Below are 18,309 nucleotides of genomic sequence, written 5' to 3'. Positions count from 1 at the left end.
TTACCAACTAGTTTCACCATCTAAGGCTGTTGGCATCTTCAGGGTACATAACCGATGTAAGGCATTAAAAGTAAAAAACTGTTACAAACTATAACCAACAGATTCAAATTATATTAGACAAAAGAACATAGCACGTACGAAACATTCATTGAGTGTGCATGATCTCACTTGTTATTTAGGAACGTTCTATGGTTGGCACTAATTCAGTTCTGGTGAGTTAAAAGATCTAATAACAGTCTTCCAGATCACAGGCAAGATTAGTCCTTGGTTCATGTTAAAGTTTTGTGTACAGCAGGCAACTGCTGTGGCTTCTTTAATAAATCGGGAGTGGAAGTCCTCCTCTATATAAGGAATTGTGCTTCTATCCCACTCTGTGACATAGCTTTTCACTTCTCAAGAACGAACCATGTCATAGAGTGGGATAGAAGCACAATTCCTTATATAGAGGAAGACTTCTACTCCTGATTTATTAAAGAAGCCACAGCAGTTGCCTGCTGTACACAAAACCTTAACAGGAACCAAGGACTAATCTTGCCCGTGATCTGGAAGACCCTTATTAGATCTCATAACTCACCAGAACTGAATTACAGTGCCAACCATAGAATGTTCCTAAATAACAAGTGAGATCATGCACGCTCAATGCATGTTTTGTACGCACTATGTTCTTTTGTCTAATATAATTTGAATCGGTTGATTATAGTTTGTAACAGTTTTTTACTTTTTAGTGCCTTACATCAGTTATGTACCCTGAAGATGCCAACAGCCTTAGTTGGTAAAGTATAGTTGCTTATTATATGTACTTGATCAACATAGTCCTATTAGAAGTCTTTTTATAACTGTTATGGTCAAGAAAATTAACATTTTTTTAACATAAAGTCATTAGATTCTTAAATGAACAAAGGAGAATGGAATTGAATGGGAAGAACATCCTATTTTCTTACACTGATGGCAGTTATCCTTGGAAACTCTTGTTAGATTTTTATGCAAATTACATTTAATTTCAGTAAGGCAAGTAAGCCTGTGAGTCTTATCATAAACTAGGAAAAGATTATATATGTGGATTTTAAAGACTCATCATTACTGATCCACTTTGGTTATTGATAATTATATCTTTGAATATTTTAATTTTCCTAATTTTTTGAATGTCCAACAAGCACATTGGTCTCATTCTAGAGAAATTCATCTGTTCTCCAAAGACAATTGCATATATCCATGCCTAGAGTGAGATTTGAACAGGCTGGGATTCATCAGGCTTGGCTGGCTTGTTAGGATTATAATTTAAGTGTATTGTTTCTGATAAGTGAAAGTGGCAGAATTTGTTATTCAACTTATTTGGAGGTTCATATTTTTTAAGTGGCACTTCAAGATGAAAAAACTACATGCTATATATTGCATAAATGGAACTGCACTACTAGAGATAAGGCGAAGTTTGGGGATTACCATATACAGAGAGCTGAAGCAGATTTTATTACAGAAATGGACAAAATATCTCAAAAGATCACTTGAATGTTAAGAAACATACTGACAAGAATGATAAGAAAGTTATCCCTCTTAATAAGGCTTTGATATCGACTATCTGTGGACTAATGTGCACAGATCTGATTTCTTGTGGATGTAGAAGTGGTGTAGAAGATTCAGAGTTGGCCTACCAAAATGAGGACTGGTTTCTGGAATGCTTGCTCACCATGGGATATAACACTGACAGTTTGTGACTTATAAAGTTTAGCTAACAGGTGATAAAGAGTGGATGTTAAAGATGTTTTCCAATACATGGCCGGATTGCCAAGAACAAGATCCCTATTACCACAAGGGTTGTATGGACTAAATTTATTGCTTGGATAGTTGTAAATGAATAGAACATGTCAGAGGCTATTGATTGCTTTGTCAGTGTACAACGTTAAGGGGAGGTGTGATAGGCATAATGGTTAGTGTGAGTCTTCCAAGATGAGCCTGTACACCATTGCAATGCCTGTGTAGTAATAATAATGATAATTGAAAACTTTTATTTTAGTCTGTTAAATGAAAGTGGCAGAATTCATTATTCAACTTATTTTGAAGTGCAAATATTTATATTGGGATTGTTTATGAAGCATATCAGCAACATGTCAAGCTAACTTGATTTGCATGCAAGTACTCTTAACTAGTGTTATTTTATCTGTAAACTAAAAGGCATTGCCTTCTTTATTATGTCATCATCAGCCATTTATTTTCAAATCTCATTACATATATTTATTCAGTAATTCTCTAAGTAATAATTGTTTGGTATTTGTAATGTTTTTGCTAACATAACCAATGTTATTATTGTCAAGGGGGGTTTGACACTTGACGAAACTTAACTACTGAAACTGAATGAACTCAAACCAACCTAAAGATGCATGCCAGCTCGACTGTTGACCAGTCAAACAAGGGTTGTACCCACTATTAGGGAACCAAGATAGTGAAGGTGAAAAATATGTACTACTATGTTGTAGTTATTGTTAATATCTACTAAGTTGTAGTAGACATGAAAAAAAATAACAAGCATAAGAACATGGAATGTAAGAATCCTATACCAGGAAGTCCTTTTCAGACATAATGGCTAGTTTTGATGTCAATTCATTTACAAATGTACAACTAACAAACATCCTTAATTTAATAAAGTCTAACTCCCCTTATGTCTTTGAATTATTGACATTTTCTATGTGTGCAGTTTACTTTACTTGTTAAGGAAAAAAATCTACAAACAGATTCATGGTACTACAATGGGTCTCCCCTTTTAGCTAACTTTTACATGGAAGTCATTAACATCAAATTCCTGATATATATACCCTCAAAGGGAATGTACAGGATATCATAGTACTACATGAAAAATTTACATCATTACTAACTTCCTATCTACAATTTTCCTCCAAATCAGTCTGTTACTTGCCAAGACTCCAATATTATCAGATCTTATATTTCTCTCTTCTAAGGCAATTTTTACTGTATCAGTCCACCTATATCTTGGTCTTCCTTTGGGTCTTTTTCCTGCCAACCTGGCAGAGAACACTTGTTTTGCTAATCTTTCCTCTCCCATTCTGTTTAAATGACCATACCACCTGAGATTAGTTTTGCTAATGCATTCCTGGATGCTGATAATGTCAAGTTCTTTCATTTTAAATATGATATTGCATTGATGCCATCTGTTCATGCCCTTGATCTTTTTCAGGACTCTCATCTGCAGTCTCTAGTCTTTGGTCACCTGTTTTACTTCTGACCCAGCTCTCAGATCCATAAGCGGTTTGAACACTGTCTGCTATACAGCTTTAGTGTTTTGGCTAATTTCTTTCTTATTCCATATAAATTTATTCAGTTGACTTCCTGGCATACCAGCTTAATATTTCCATATTTAATTTACCATCTTCACTAAAAATCATGCCTAAGTAGCTGAAATGTTTTACTTGTTCAATAGTTTCTCCATTCACAATGCAGTTGATATTTTCAATGTTTCTGCCTGTTTTCATTGACTTTGTCTTTTTAATGCTGACCATCATAATCATATCTATTACAACAGTTATTCAATTTAGTCAGAGAATCTTGCAGACTAGTAGTGCATTATTTAGAAGTATAACATCATCCAAAGCTGAGATTAATTTAACATTAAACCACCTTCCTTCAATTCTAACTGCTGACTTACAACTCAAAGACTAAGTATTGCTTGATATAATGTCCCGTTTAACACCATATAGCTGTAACGTTTTGAATAGCTTCTCTCTTGGCACCTTGTAATATGCCTTTTCCAGATCTACAAAACTTAAATACAGATCTTTTTATATTCCCATGATTTCTCAACTATCTGTCATAAAGTGAAAATCTAATCCTGACAGCTTTTATTTGGCCTGAATCCAGCTTGTTCTTCACAATCTTTCTTAACTGTTTCTCAAGTATACTTGCATAAATCTTATCAGGAACACTCAGTAATAAAATACCTCTGTAATTTGCACATTCAGTTTTATTTCCCTTTTTATATGGGTACTATGAAAGCTCTACTCCAATCATCTGGAATTCATCCCTCTGTTCAGGCCTTCTGAACTATGCGGTGCAGCCATTATAAGACTTATATACCTCCATACTTGAGCATTTCTGGTCAAATATCATCTACTCCTGCACTTTCTACATTTCAGGCATTTGATGGCTTTTTCTACTTCAAGTGTGGATATGTATTCCTGACTGCATGTCTGGTGAGTGTTTTTTTACTACTGTGCTGTCATCACTGCTTGTTTCATTTAGCAATTTTCCGAAGTAATTACTTCATACTTCAGGGATATCTTTTTTCTCCTGTTTTCATGTCACCTTTATCATATCCAATTCCTTTTACAGACTCTTTCCTCCATTTCTGAGCTTCTTCAACAACATCCAGAATATCTTGCCATCTTCTTGATATTTATTTTGTATGTTCTTACTAAAGTCCTCCCATGACTTGTTTAGCTTTCTTACATTTGTCTCTGTATTCTTTAAGAGCACAAGCTGACTTATTTGCCAGAACTTTTGATATGCTTTCTTCTTTTCCTTCCTGTATCCACCATGGAGTCCTGATTTTTCTATCCTTGCAGACAACCTCACCACATGCCTCTCTGGCTGAATCAGTCAATGTTTTCTTCAAGATTTTCCACTGAATCTTTGTCAAGGTTTGGTTCCTGTTCTCAAAATCTTTAATTTTTTTCTTGAATAATATTTGTGTATTTTAGTCTACAGTTCACATCTAAGAGCTGCTCAACTTTTATTCTTTTTGAAACTTACATGTTCTTCTTTTCAATATGAAATTCAGTTTTATTCTGAGCAAGACTAAATGGAGATCATTTCCAATATCAAATCCTCTGTACACTGGTGTCCTGAACCAGGCAGAAAACATCACTATCAACAATAACATAGTCAATGAGACTTTTCTTATTCCTTGCCTCTTCTCTCCATGAATTTGTGCACATTTTTATCTTCTAACATTGTGTTAGTAATAACCAGTCCATGTCCTGAGCAGAAATCCAACAGGTATTTGTCATTATTATTAGCTTTGCTCTTTTCTTCAAATTTTCCCCAAATATTTTTGTATGTCAGACAATCATATCCTACTCTATTTAGATCCCCAACAAGGACCAACTTTTCCTTTTTTCATTGTGTCAGTTGCTTTCTCTAAAGCCTCAAAAAAATTCCTCCACTTCTATCTTAGTAGAACCTTCTGTGGGATCATAGGCACAAATAAGTCTCATTGTCCAGTTCCCCATTCTCATATTTGCCCACGTTACTCTACTTGAGACTGCCTGCCATTCAAGAAGATTAGCCTCGTATTTTCTGTTGAATACTATGGCTACTCCTTCTTTTCCTTGATTGTTATTGCCTGAATATAACATTTTGTATTTATTGCTCAGAAATATCTCACCAGTTTTTGTCTTTTTTGTTTCAGTCACCCTTATTATGTCAATCTGGTACTTATCCAATTCCTCAGCTAGCTCCATTTCTTTGCCATTCGGGCTTCTTATGTTGATAGTACTGATCTTTAATTCTGTTAATGTTGAGTTGAGGTGTTTTTTCAGATTTGTTCCAGTTGCTGAATTTTCGCTGTTCACCCTGGTTCCCTGGCAAAAATGACTGTGGAGGGGGTTGTTTAAATGGGCGATGCCCCAGCCGGCATGAAATATTGTTATGTTGTACCATCATTTGAAATTTTGGCTTAAGCCAATAAGAATACAATTTGGTCGGCTAAATCCCAAATTGTCAGCCCATCCTCATCCATTCAGTATCCAGGTAGATACCTAACATCTTGCACCATGAGAAGATGAGGATTGAACATTAGGTCAGAAGCCCTGGTCAGTTCTCTGCATTCCTTTAAACTATGTGGAGGTCTCCTTTCAGTTATATAGCTTTGACCCTTAAAGCGTCCCTTACACAGACGTTTGAGAACAAAATCTCACAGCTGCTTTCGAACCCTTAGTGTTGTTACACTTCATTGATGATGCATTTGCTATTTGGCCCCCATCGGCAAGATACTTGGGATTCTTACCTTAATAGCCAACATCTTAAAATTCACTTCACATTAAGTGTGTGTGTGGTGGTGGGGGGGTTAAATTACTGTTTAGCTTTTCTTGACAGTCGCTTATCTTTCAGATGGTTTACTATCTTTATAAACTCGCGTAATATATTTTATTAGCGTAGAATTTTTGCCTAAGTATCATAGGCATCTTCAGTAAAAGAACACATAATGGCAATTGAACATTAACAGAAAATTCTAAAGAGTGCCACCAAGTAGATAATGTAAGAAAACTAAAGAAGTTAGTAACATTCCTTTATTTAAAAGAAATTATATATATACACACACATATACAGCTATCCCTTGCTTAACATGGCATTTAATTAACGCAGCGAAATTAATTGCGACAATCCCGTGGTATATACACGGCAAGAGTTTTAATTAATGCGCCTTTAAATTTACTACACAAAAACATGCCAGCCTCGAGGAGTGTTTCCTGGCCGAGAGAAAGATAATCATGAGCATGATGACATTGATGATAATGCACTTGGTCACCTAAACTCTCTTAATGATCTGTGTGAGAATGCGAAAGTTTTATTTTTTCCACCAAATACATCATTGCTAAAACCCATTGACATCATTGCAACTTTCAAAGTCTATTTTCTTAAAAAGACATTCTCAAAGGCAGTAGAAACAACACGGGAGAAAATGTGATTATGCTCCAAGAATTTTGGAAAAATTTTAACATTAAACACATAATTGAAAACATTCATGACTCGTGGGAGCAAATGACTTCTAGCTGCATAACAGCTGTTTGGAAAACTTTTGCCAGAATGTGCTAATGACTTAGGTGGTTTTCAAAATTCTGTGAAGAATGTGGTTGAAGAAATCGTTTCAATTGGTGAAGACCCCTTGGTTTTGATGGTGTTGATGCAGATGTCATCGTATGTTACGCTTTTGCGCAGACCTACACATTTTACTGCATAAGCTTCTGTAACTGATAATACCACAGAATAGATTGGTCGCTCCTTATTCCTGGTGGTATCCCATGTCTGTCAAAGTGTGTTCACGGGGCCAGTTTGCCTGCTTTGCGGGATGAAAAACTCCAGATAAACTGACGGAAAAACCCTACTGTCCACACCCAAGACTATCTAACTTGGCTATGGCTGAGGAAGATCCTTAAGCTCCTCACGTCGTCAACAGGAATCGAACCTAAGACATTCCTTCCCCAGGCATATGGTTGCGAAGTGCAAAGCCACTAGGCTAACAACACGGACAATGCAGAGGATGTTAAAGAATTATTGGATTCAAATTCAAAAGATTTCAGTGACAACGATCTTCTTGAAATTGAACAACAACGTGCATATGAAGACAAAGATGGAATATTTAGCATTTTAGAATCGCTTAAGAAGCAAGTAATGGATACGGATCCAGATGTTAATCGAAGAATGCTTGTTTACTGAGGTCTAGAGAGTCATTTTGCTTGTTATCATAGAATTTATGCTGATAAGAAAAAAAACTAAGTCTGCGCGGTTAGCCTAGTGGCTGTGCGCTTCACAACCATATGCCTGTGGAAGGAGTGTCCTAGGTTCGATTTCCCATCGGTGACATGAGGAGCTTAAGGATCTTCATCAGCCATAGCCAAGTTAGCCAGTCTTGGGCATGGACAGTAGGGGCTTTTCATCCCGTAAAGCAGGCAAAATCAGCCTTGGGAACTCAACACTATAGACATAGGATACACCGGGGAGTAGGGCTTGACCACCTTAACCTGTGAACGATTACTAAACCCTCGACACTGCAAGGTAAAAGAGGGAAAAGGAAGATGAGATGATGAGGAAAAAACTAAAACTGTTCAAACGACTCTTGGTAAGTTTTTTTGATTAAAAAAAAATGTGGTATCTAATGTAGGTACAAGTATTTATTAAATATTTATTTTGCATTCATTTTTTATCTTTCGTAAAAGAGTACCATATAAAATGAATTATTAATACTGTAATCAATCATGGACGAATTGTAATTTTTACCATTGATTATTATATTTGATTAGTGTGATTTTGATATATGTGGTAACATCGAGGTGTTAGATCCTGAATGAAGGAATCTTGCAAAGAAATCATTCATTCAGAATCTAACATACTAAACTACACAGACAAAGAGAAATACCTGCACATCAGCTGAAATTAAAGTGAAACTTCTTCACATATGTATAAAATTGCATTAATTTCATGTTCCATGTATTTAATCTATTGTGACTATTCTAAGATCGAATTAGAGAATGTTTTAAAATAGGAATTTGTTAATATTAATTTAAGCCTCACTTTAGCTGAATAGAGTGATTGTGAGTCGCCAGACAGAGATTAAAGTAATAATTCTTAGAAGGTATACAGCTGCACGTGTCCAGCATAACGCCGGCGGCAGTAGCTTACGCAGAAAGTACGTCGACGCGAATCCCATGAATACGAAAGTATAACAGCAAAGGGGAGAGCAAAGGATGAACCCAAGGGGAGAAAGGATAAGTCATGTGCAAAGGGGACTGAGAAAAAAAGAGGGCGCTTGAACGAAGAATATAAGGGGACGAGCGGCATATCACAGCTCTTGCTTGTCTTTTCGTTCTTTCTGGTTTGTGGTTCGGAATGATTAATAAATAAAAAAAAAATTAAAAAAAACTACTGTGCATCTTAAAGCAGAAGGATAAACATTGTTCCTGCATAACTCACTATCTTCTATTAAGTTAGCAGGTAGTTTGCATAAGGGGGGAATGAAGCAGCTGTGTTAAGATGTCGGACAGCGAGCTTTCCTGAGAATGGAGTAGGATTCTACGCAGAGCTGAAGGTAAAATTTCCAGTCCTAGCAGAATCGAGCCATCGCTGAAAAGTCCCATCGAAAGGAATAGAGATGTTTCCTGAGACGCAAAGGTTCGAGTCCGTGTTCGACAGAAATTATGAAGATAGTGTAACCCCTACGCTGGCATAAGGACAGCTAATAGACGAGAGGTAACCAGACGTACACATGGTGCTGAAAGATGAGGGAAAAAGTTCGGTAAAGTAAAATTACTTTTTGTGTTTAGAATTCCTTAGAAGAGAGAAGATTATATGTGAATGCAAATTCTGTCCATAAAGTTCATTATTCTAAAGAACTTTATGGACAGACTCTAATTAGATAGTTAACCTCTTTTGAGAATAAGAAGAATTGTTTAGAAGAGATCTTTTGTATTATATGTGATTGAGTTAACTTAACGAGATTAGGATTTGGATTTTTAGTAACTGAGTAACATTAGAATGTTTATTCATATTATCTTATGAATAGCTTGCAGAAGGGAGTTTTAGCTTAACATCACATCATTTGCAATATATTCCAATTTTCAATTACTGTGTTTTACGATGTTTTTTAACCTTTGATTTAATTTAGAGTATGTTAATCTCTTAATTCGAGTTTCCTTATTTAGTATTGAGTCAAATTGAATGTATGAATTTTTTTTGGTGTATTTTGTTTTGATATTCCAATAAACATGTCATGTTTACCTAAACCTGAGTTATGCCTGATTACGATTCCATAATACCACTTATAAAAATAGAACCTCTTTTGGCGGGAAGGAATTAGAAAGTGTATATAATTATAGATTTAGGTCATGACTGCAGTCTGAATCTATATGGCCATGTTAAAGTAAATTACTGTAAGAACGCCTCAGAAACTAGTATTGTCTCCCTGAGTAAGGATCTTTTCTGCTATAGGATACTGGCTGGTGCAGCATAATATAAATTTGCCAGTATCTGAAAAGGAAACAATCCTAGATGTAAGTATATTAGGCCTGATATCTGAAGAAGTAAATTAGCGATTGAAAAATAGAATAGGAAGATATAAATCAGTAAAATATAGAGAAAGCAACGATATAATGGAGGGATTGATTAATTGCGTTAATCAAAGGATATAGTTCGCCCAATGTTTGTAGGTCCCTGCTTCGCATCTTTCCAAGAATAGTCGATCCATGCTGAAGGGGAGAAAGAAATGAAGGACGTCCGAATTGGTCGCCAACACACAAAATCATGTGCTTTATAGGTAAAATTTTCCAACTGTTATACAAGCAACATAGCTAACTACAATAATCATAAAAGAGAAGTTAATTTTCCGACCGGTAATAATAAACAACTCATCGCACAATACGGACTGATTACCCTATTATCGGAATGGGTTCTCCTTTTTCTAAGATGCGAGAAATGTCGAAGGATCTCTAATCGGTGGGCGAACTATACCTGTGTGTGTGTTTGTGTGTGTGTGAGATAATCGGCTTTTACTCAGTTGTTGTGATACATTTTAAAAACATAGATTTAATGACTAAAAACCGAGATAACTTATAAAGATTTTAATAAGAATAATACGACTAGTTTCAGCTTATAACAGCCTTCCTCAGGTATTCTTAAAGGGCAAGAATAGTAATAAACATTGAACTATCAAAACAAACTGGAAATGTATTTTTTCAAGTTGTTCTAACAGGCGTGCCATTGTTTATTGCAAGTGTGCGTGCAGGCTCACGTGAACGCCAATATTGAATAACTGCAGCATGGCTATCTGGGATGTTATAACTCAAACAAAGCCACTCTGTTTGCTGGGATAAATCAGAAAATATCTTTCGCTGTGATGATGAGTTTGAGAGGAAAATTGTAGAATCAAGGGAAATCCTGCTGAACCCTGTCCACTTAAACAACAATTTGAGTTATAACATCCTGGATAGCCATGCTGCAGTTATTCAATATTGGCGTTCACGTGAGCCTGCATGCACACGTGCAATAAACAATGGCACGCCTGTTAGAACAACTTGAAAAAATACATTTCCAGTTTGTTTTGATACTTCAATGTTTATTACTATTCTTGTCCTTTAAGAATACCTGAGGAAGGCTGTTATAAGCTGAAACTAGTCGTATTATTCTTATTAAAATCTTTATAAGTTTATCTCGGTTTTTAGTCATTAAATCTATGTTTTTAAAAAAAAAAAAAAAATATATATATATATATATATATATATATATCATCATAATCATGCATATCAAGGATTTAGGCCTAGCATGGCCTGTTCTGGCCTTAGAAGTCATCATTGAATCTTTTAAGAGGACACCCTGGTTTTCTTTTTCCTAATGGCTTATACTTTACAGCTTCTTTTGGTAATCTTTCTATTTCCATTCTTTGAACATGTTCCATCCATTTATGTTTATATTTTTTAATTTTTTCTATTACTGATTCTTGGTTTAATTCTTTCATAATTTCTTTTGTGATCAAATAGAGTATACTTTGCTTTTTCTCATAAACTTCATTTTTACTGTTATTAATCTTTGTTTGTCTTTTTGTTTTATTATCCAGATTTCATTTCCATACAATAAGGCTGGTAGGACTAATGTATTGTATACTTTTAGCCTGGTTTGTTTTTGAACTAGGTTTGGTTTAACTATAGAGTTAATTACACCTGTTATTTTTAAATATTTTGCAATTTTTAGGTTTATATCTTTTTCATTTTCATATGAGATCATACATCCTATGTAGCTAAGTGAATTCACCTGTTCTAAGATCTTGTTATTTATTACTATTTTAGTTCTTACTGGATCTTGTGCTTTAAAGGCCATGTTTTTTGATTTTTCTGTTGATATTATCATACCATGATTTTTGGCTATCTCATTTAGATCTAGAATAGTTTTCTGTAAGTTATCTTCAGAATTTGTAATTATTATTTGGTCGTCGGCAAAAAGGAGAATGTTTAAGTTCACAGTAGAGAAAGTTTAATACCTTGATGTAAATTTTTATTCCATTTTATTATTTCATTTAGGTAGATATTAAAAATAGTTGCTGAGAGGGGACATCTTGTCGGACCCCTTAGTTTATCTCTCTCGTATATGATAGCTTTTAGGATATTATTTTTTATTATTTGCCTTTCTTTTAAAATGTTAAATAAAATGCTTCTTTTAACTTTGTCAAATGCTTTTTCAAAGTCAATAAATGCAATATGTGTTTCTAAATTGTATTCTCTTTTCTCTAACATTAATTTTAGGCAAAAGGCTGGCAAATTATGATCGTCCTTTTCTAAATCCATTCTGTACTTCTGAAATAAAGTTTTCGGAGTATTTCATTAGTTTGCTATTTAAAATTCTGCTATATATTTTGTAACAGAAATATAGTATACCTGATATTGGATAGTTTTTAGGGTCATCTCTACTAACTTTTTTAAAGATGGGAATCACAGTTGCCTTTTTCCATTCTATTGGGGGGTTACCAATTGGATAGATTTTATTTAAAAATAATAGGAGTCTTTCTTTGAATCTTGTTCCTGCATATTTATATAGTTCTGAACCTAGCTTATCTCCAGGTGGTTTTCCATTTTTGTTTCTTTCAGGCTGATTTCTAATTCTTCTTTAGTTATTTCGTTTTCATTTTCGTTAAATGTTTGCCAGTTGTCTTTTTTAAAATATTTATCTGTCCACAATTCTGTGTTTAATTTTATGTTTTCTTTAGTATCTTCATTTAAGTGTTTCAAAATCTTATATACATTGGGTCTTATTTTATATAAATCGTGTTCTAGATTAGAAACAAATTTGTTCCATGATTCTCTGTCTTTTTCTGACTTCTCATTTAGCTATGACTCTTTTATATTCTATTTCATCTTCTAATCTTTTACTGTTTAACCATTTATGATAGGCTTCATTTTTCATTATGATTGTTTCTCTGATTTTATCATCCCATATCTTCAGTTTTTTTTTCCTTTCATTGAATTTTTTGGTCTTTCCTAAGCTTTCATTTGCTGCTGCATTTAGGTAAATGCAGCAGCAAATATATCAATATATCATTTTTATATTAAGTCATTCTATTTCTATTTCTTCATTTTGTTTTATTTTATCTAGATATTGGTTAATTCTTTGTTCATATAGCCATTGTATATTTGTGTCATTTAATAGTTTAGTTTTATAAACAAATGTTTTAAATTTTTTTTCTGTTCTTGTTACTTGTAGCCTTTAGGTGGTAATCTTAATTTTATTTTAACGAGGAAGTGGTCACTACTTATTTCATATCCTCTGTGAACTCTGACATCTCACGAAAAGTTTGTCTTTTTATTTTAGATAAAATAATCTAATATTGATTTCCATCCTCTTATGCCCAAGTATATTTATGTATGTCTTTATGTTTATAGAAAGAATTCATTATTTTTAGGTTATTATAAACTACAAAGTCAATCAATTTTTTACCATTCCTTTTTAGAATATGTTCTCCATATATTCCTATATTATTATTATTAATTTTCGTGTTTCCAATTCTTGCATTTAAGTCTCCTGCTAAAATTACATAATAATATTTATTTATTTTATTATAAATATTTTGTAGCTTATTATAAAATTCAATATTATCCTGTTCTCTTCCTTCTTCTGGGGCATATAAACCAATTATTGTTAAACAATCTCTGTCTATTTTTATTCTAGTTTCTATTATTCTTTCATTCCATAATTTATAATGTTTTAACTATTTTGAAAGGGAGTTATGAATCCAAATCATGACTCCTGCTTGTGCTCTTTGGTCTCTGTCAACTCCACTATATATCACATTAAAATGTTTGGTTCTCATGGTTCCTTTTAATTTCTTTTTTGTTTCAGTGATTACTGCTATTTTGAAATTTATTTCATTTAATATTTGGTCTAATTCTATTTCTTTATATGCTATTCCTCTTACATTCCAGTTTGCTATATGTATTGTATTTTGTCATTTCCATTTTCGTTTTACCTTTTCCATTCCAGGTTCGTTTTCCATAGATTCATTCCGATTACCTTTTTCTGTCAGCTTAAAAGTAAAATTATGTTCTCCATGTCAGGTGACTAGCCTGACGATGGATAGTTCAGTGGTAGGGCTGCTACATTAAGTCTTCTGAACTAGCCTTCTTCCAAATTTAAACCCATAGGAGGAATAGGGTATGTTGAAGGGGGAAGAGTAGATTATAGTAGAATAGAGTAGAAGTATAGTAAAGGTTTATAGAGGGGACATAGTTATAAGGTCAGAAATGGAAAGACCCCATGACCCTCCAGTACTCTAATAGCATAAGGGTCATAAAATAAGAAGTGTTGGCTGATATGACCTTATGGGATAGATTAAAGTGAGTGGATCTTCCTCAGAGTAGAAGAAGAGGATAGATACAGCTAAGGGACCATGAGAGTGCCACTTCCCTTACAATCAAAATGACTGGTCCTGTTGGTCCACGAGTCCTTATTCAGTATATTGTGTATATATGGTGGGGACCACCCCACCATATATACACACACATGCATACATGGTGGGCTTCCCTATCCGCCACCCAGGGGACGTGTTCTCTAGGGATTACAGGGTTCCCCGAGACAAAATAAAGTTAAAACTTTTTTAAATCAGCTAATCTTTCTTATCACCCACAAAGGGGATAGACATATGTAGTAGACCATTGGATCTGTTTAAGTTAGGAGAGTGAAGTAAAGTTTCACATGTCTCTTTATAAAGCTGTTCAAGGAGGAACAGACTTTCTTTTATGAAGAAATCTTGTCTTGTTCCAATGAACTGTCTAGTGTTGATGGCATGCTTTGCAAGTCCAGACTGTTGAGGCTAAAGGTATTGAACATAGAACTTGTGTTCTTCTAGTCGAATAAAAACAGATCTTCCTTTTTTTTTTTTTAATAGTAAGTCAGGAAATTTACTGACCCTTTTTTTTTTTAGTTATCTTAAATTAGCTACTTAGGTGGCAATTTTTAGAATCGTTTGTTAATGTTCATTTGCTATTATGTGTTTTTGTACTGAAGTTGCCTATGATACTTAGGCAAAAGTTCTACACTAATAAAATATATTACGAGTATTATACATATATTAAAAATACATGTACACATATAATATGTGTACTGATGGTGTTTCATTATTGAAACAAGTATGGAAACACTTACCCACAGAACCAGGACTATTTGTTCTAATGATGTAACTCTCATTTCTTGGCCAACAGCTACACAACTACTACAAAATAGATAAAATGTTACATGGCCCTTGGTTGCTTCTTTTCCCTTCCCAAACACAGAACAAAATACCACTATTCCTATTCCATATGTATCTGAAAAGATAGCCCAAGTGCTAATAAAATATTATCTCCACACCATGTTCAAAGCACATGTCAAATTAGTAACTTTGATCCACTCTTCTAAGGACAAACTCCATTGTCTAGCACAATGGTCTCCAAATTTTTTGCTGTGAAGGCCACATTGGGTACTTCAGCACTGTTCAGCAGGCTGTATTAAAAAAACTCTAGAACTAGATATACGAGTTTTATTGAAAGCAGATAAAAACTGATTACAGAGTATGTGAGATTAAATTATCATATATTAATGACAACAAACACTATCAGCAAATTCTCATATTTTTATCACAAATTATAATAAGTTTCATTATAATGAGTTTTTTGTCAATGAATACAGATCGGGAAATTTTGTTTTTATTTCATTATGTATTTTTTTGTTGATAAAAAAGTTTATTTGGGTGTAACTTTTTTATTTCATTTTGAATTCTTTTAAATTTTTTTTCTTCGTTAGTCCATTTTAACCGACCTTTTACAGTCAGAAAGACCATAACTTGGATTACGGTTAATTTTTTGCTATTTGGGAATATATTTTGAACACAATTTTAATTAATGCATTTGAAATCTATCAACACCCTGTTTTTTTGTGTGTGTGGATTCTTATTGAAAAATTAGTCCAATTGGCAGGCTGGATAAAATCATATCGTGGGCCGTAGTTTGGAGACCCCTGGTCTAGCATGTTCTCAAATGTATGAAGTTCCTGTGATTTAGCCTACAGACAAAAAGATCTGTTAACATCTTGGAGAACATAAAAATAATGATATGTATTTCTTATGTCCATTATTATGGCAAGTCACACTTTGGACATTTCCCCCTTCCCATCCCCCACTTCACACAGAATTAGACAGAAGAAAACTGTTGTGTTATATAGAAGTTGTTACAGGTCAGAAAGACTATTTTGAAAATCAGCAATAGTTATGAAGCATTCTAACCTTAACAAGTATGGCTGCATTAATCTGCTAAAAATTTGGGAGACTATCACCTTAAGATTAACTCCTACAAAACTGTAAATACTTCTCTTATACAATATTAGAGTTTGCCAAAGGACTTTTATCTGTTACAATTTGAACTGTTTCACTTGCTCGTTGTCTCATGAAAACTGTAACACATTTTGCTCTGAGGATGCTAGTTTGGAATCCAGGGAAATGTAAGCCAGTTAATATACATTCTCTTATAATTATAATTTACGGTTTTGTTTGGTGTTGTAAATTCATTAAAATAAGTTATGAATCTTGTCGAATTAATTTTGAATGATCAATTTTTGGATATTACTTTGCAGATGTTAAAACTGATTTTACTCATATGCTGCATTAGTTTGATATTTAGTCTTCTTGATATGTGCCATGCGCAAATTGAGCAATTTTTATTTTATTTTTTCTTTTATAGGAACCACTAAAATATGAAAAATTTGACAAAGGGCTTGTTCGCAATGAACATGATTCTAGCATAAACACTGAAACCAAACACGGTTTTTTGTACTATTTGGAAGACAGAGAAGTAAAAGATAGGCATGAGTCTGGAGGCTCACATTACAGCAATACATCAACAGAAGAGGTGATTTAAAAAAAAAAATTAAAAAAAAAAAAAATATATATATATATATATATATATATATATTTTTTTTTTTTAAAACATAGATTTAATGACTTTAAAAAATAGATTTAATGACTTCGGCTTATAACAACCTTCCTCAAGTATTCATAAAGGAAAAGAATAGTAATAAACATTGAAGTTTCTAAAAAACTAGAAATTACAGGTAGAAATTACCACACATAATTGATACAAAAAAAAACGTATTTTTTCAAGCTGTTCTAAAGGCGTGCCATTGTTTATTGCAAGTGTGCATGCAGGCTCACGTGAACGCCAATATTAAATAACTGCAGAATGGCTATCTGGGATGTTATAACTCAAATTGTTGTTTAAGTGGACAGGGTTCAGCAGGATTTCTCTCAAACTGATCATCACAGCGAAAAATATTTTCTGATCTATCCCAGCAAACGGAGTGGCTTTGTTGATCATCATTAGGATTATTTGAAAAAAGAACATGACTGGACAACGCAGTTGCATGAGATCTTTTGTAAGAGATGTTTCTCTTATGCTCTTCTATATGTTGTTCAATAGATTTGTAGGTTTGTCCATAATAAGGGATATTGCAATCGCACCATAATTTATATACACCTGGATATTTTAGGTTGTGATGAGTAGGCTTTGGATGGCTGATTATGTTGTTTGTTTATACAAATTCTCTCTCTCACACACACACACACACATAGAGAACGGATTTTAGGAAGTGTGGTGAAGAACGTCCTGATATTGTATTTTTTTAAGGACTTTAGCTAATTTTTTAGAGATTGTGCTGATGTATGGAATGGAGATGCTACCTTTAAAATTAATAGTGTCTGTTGTACACTAGCTAGGAGGATCCAGAAGAAATTTCTTAATCATTTTTTCAGAGTATCCATTTTGTTTAAAGATAAGAGTGAGGTGATTTATTTCTTTTTGTAGTTCATCTGGTTCATTCAAGAGAGAGCGTGCTCTGTGTCCTAAGGTAGAAATAGTTCCAAGTTTTTGTGGTGGAAAATGATGAGAAAGATTATGCAGATATCTATTGGTATGAGTAGGTTTTCTGTATATAGAGATTTTTAATCTTTCAGAGCATCGTGTAAGCATGACATCCAGGAAAGGTAAGGAGTTATTATTTTCTAGATCAGCAGTAAATTTTATATTAGGATGTTGGATGTTTAGATGATGAAGAAAATCAGTGAGAGATGTGTGCCCGTGATTCCAAATAATGAATATATCATCAACATATCATTTGCAAACTTTTGGTTTAGATGAGAAGGAAGATATGGCTTTCATTTCAAAATCTTCAAGGAAGATGTTAGCTAGAACTGGGGACAAAGGATTGCCCATTGCCAGGCCTTGTTTTTGTTGGTAAATGGAGTCCTGATATCTGAAGTAACCAGAATTAATGCAATGTTTAACAAACATGTTACTGTTACAAACATTATTATTATTTAAAATAATAATGTTTGCTTTATTAAAACATTGCATTCATTCTGGTTACTTCAGATTACTTCATTATTTGGAATCACGGGCACACATCTCTCACATATTTTCTTCATCATCTAAACATCCAACATCCTAATATAAAATTTACTGCTGATCTAGAAAATAATAACTCCTTACCTTTCCTGGATGTCATGCTTACACGATGCTC

The 18,309-nt window shown here is 33.7% G+C and overlaps 1 protein-coding gene across 3 annotated transcripts in view; it reads left to right on the top strand.

Annotated features, from left to right (window-relative positions):
* The window catches only part of LOC150096729 (uncharacterized), a 357,894-nt gene that overhangs the window by 321,394 nt on the left and 18,191 nt on the right, over positions 1–18,309 (top strand). For all 3 annotated transcript variants that reach the window (XM_090408396.1, XM_090408397.1, XM_090408395.1), the window contains exon 17: positions 16,476–16,643. In XM_090408396.1, the coding sequence (XP_090264522.1) occupies positions 16,476–16,643 (168 nt within the window). The remainder of the gene's footprint in view (positions 1–16,475; positions 16,644–18,309) is intronic.

The sequence above is a fragment of the Typopeltis vanoorti genome, chromosome 18, assembly GCF_054136105.1.
Source record: "Typopeltis vanoorti isolate ZY-2024b chromosome 18, IOZ_Tvanoo_1.0, whole genome shotgun sequence".
In the NCBI taxonomy this organism is placed as follows: domain Eukaryota; kingdom Metazoa; phylum Arthropoda; class Arachnida; order Uropygi; family Thelyphonidae; genus Typopeltis; species Typopeltis vanoorti.
The sequence above is the reverse complement of the archived record's forward strand: the minus strand, read 5'-3'. Positions and strand labels throughout refer to the sequence as shown.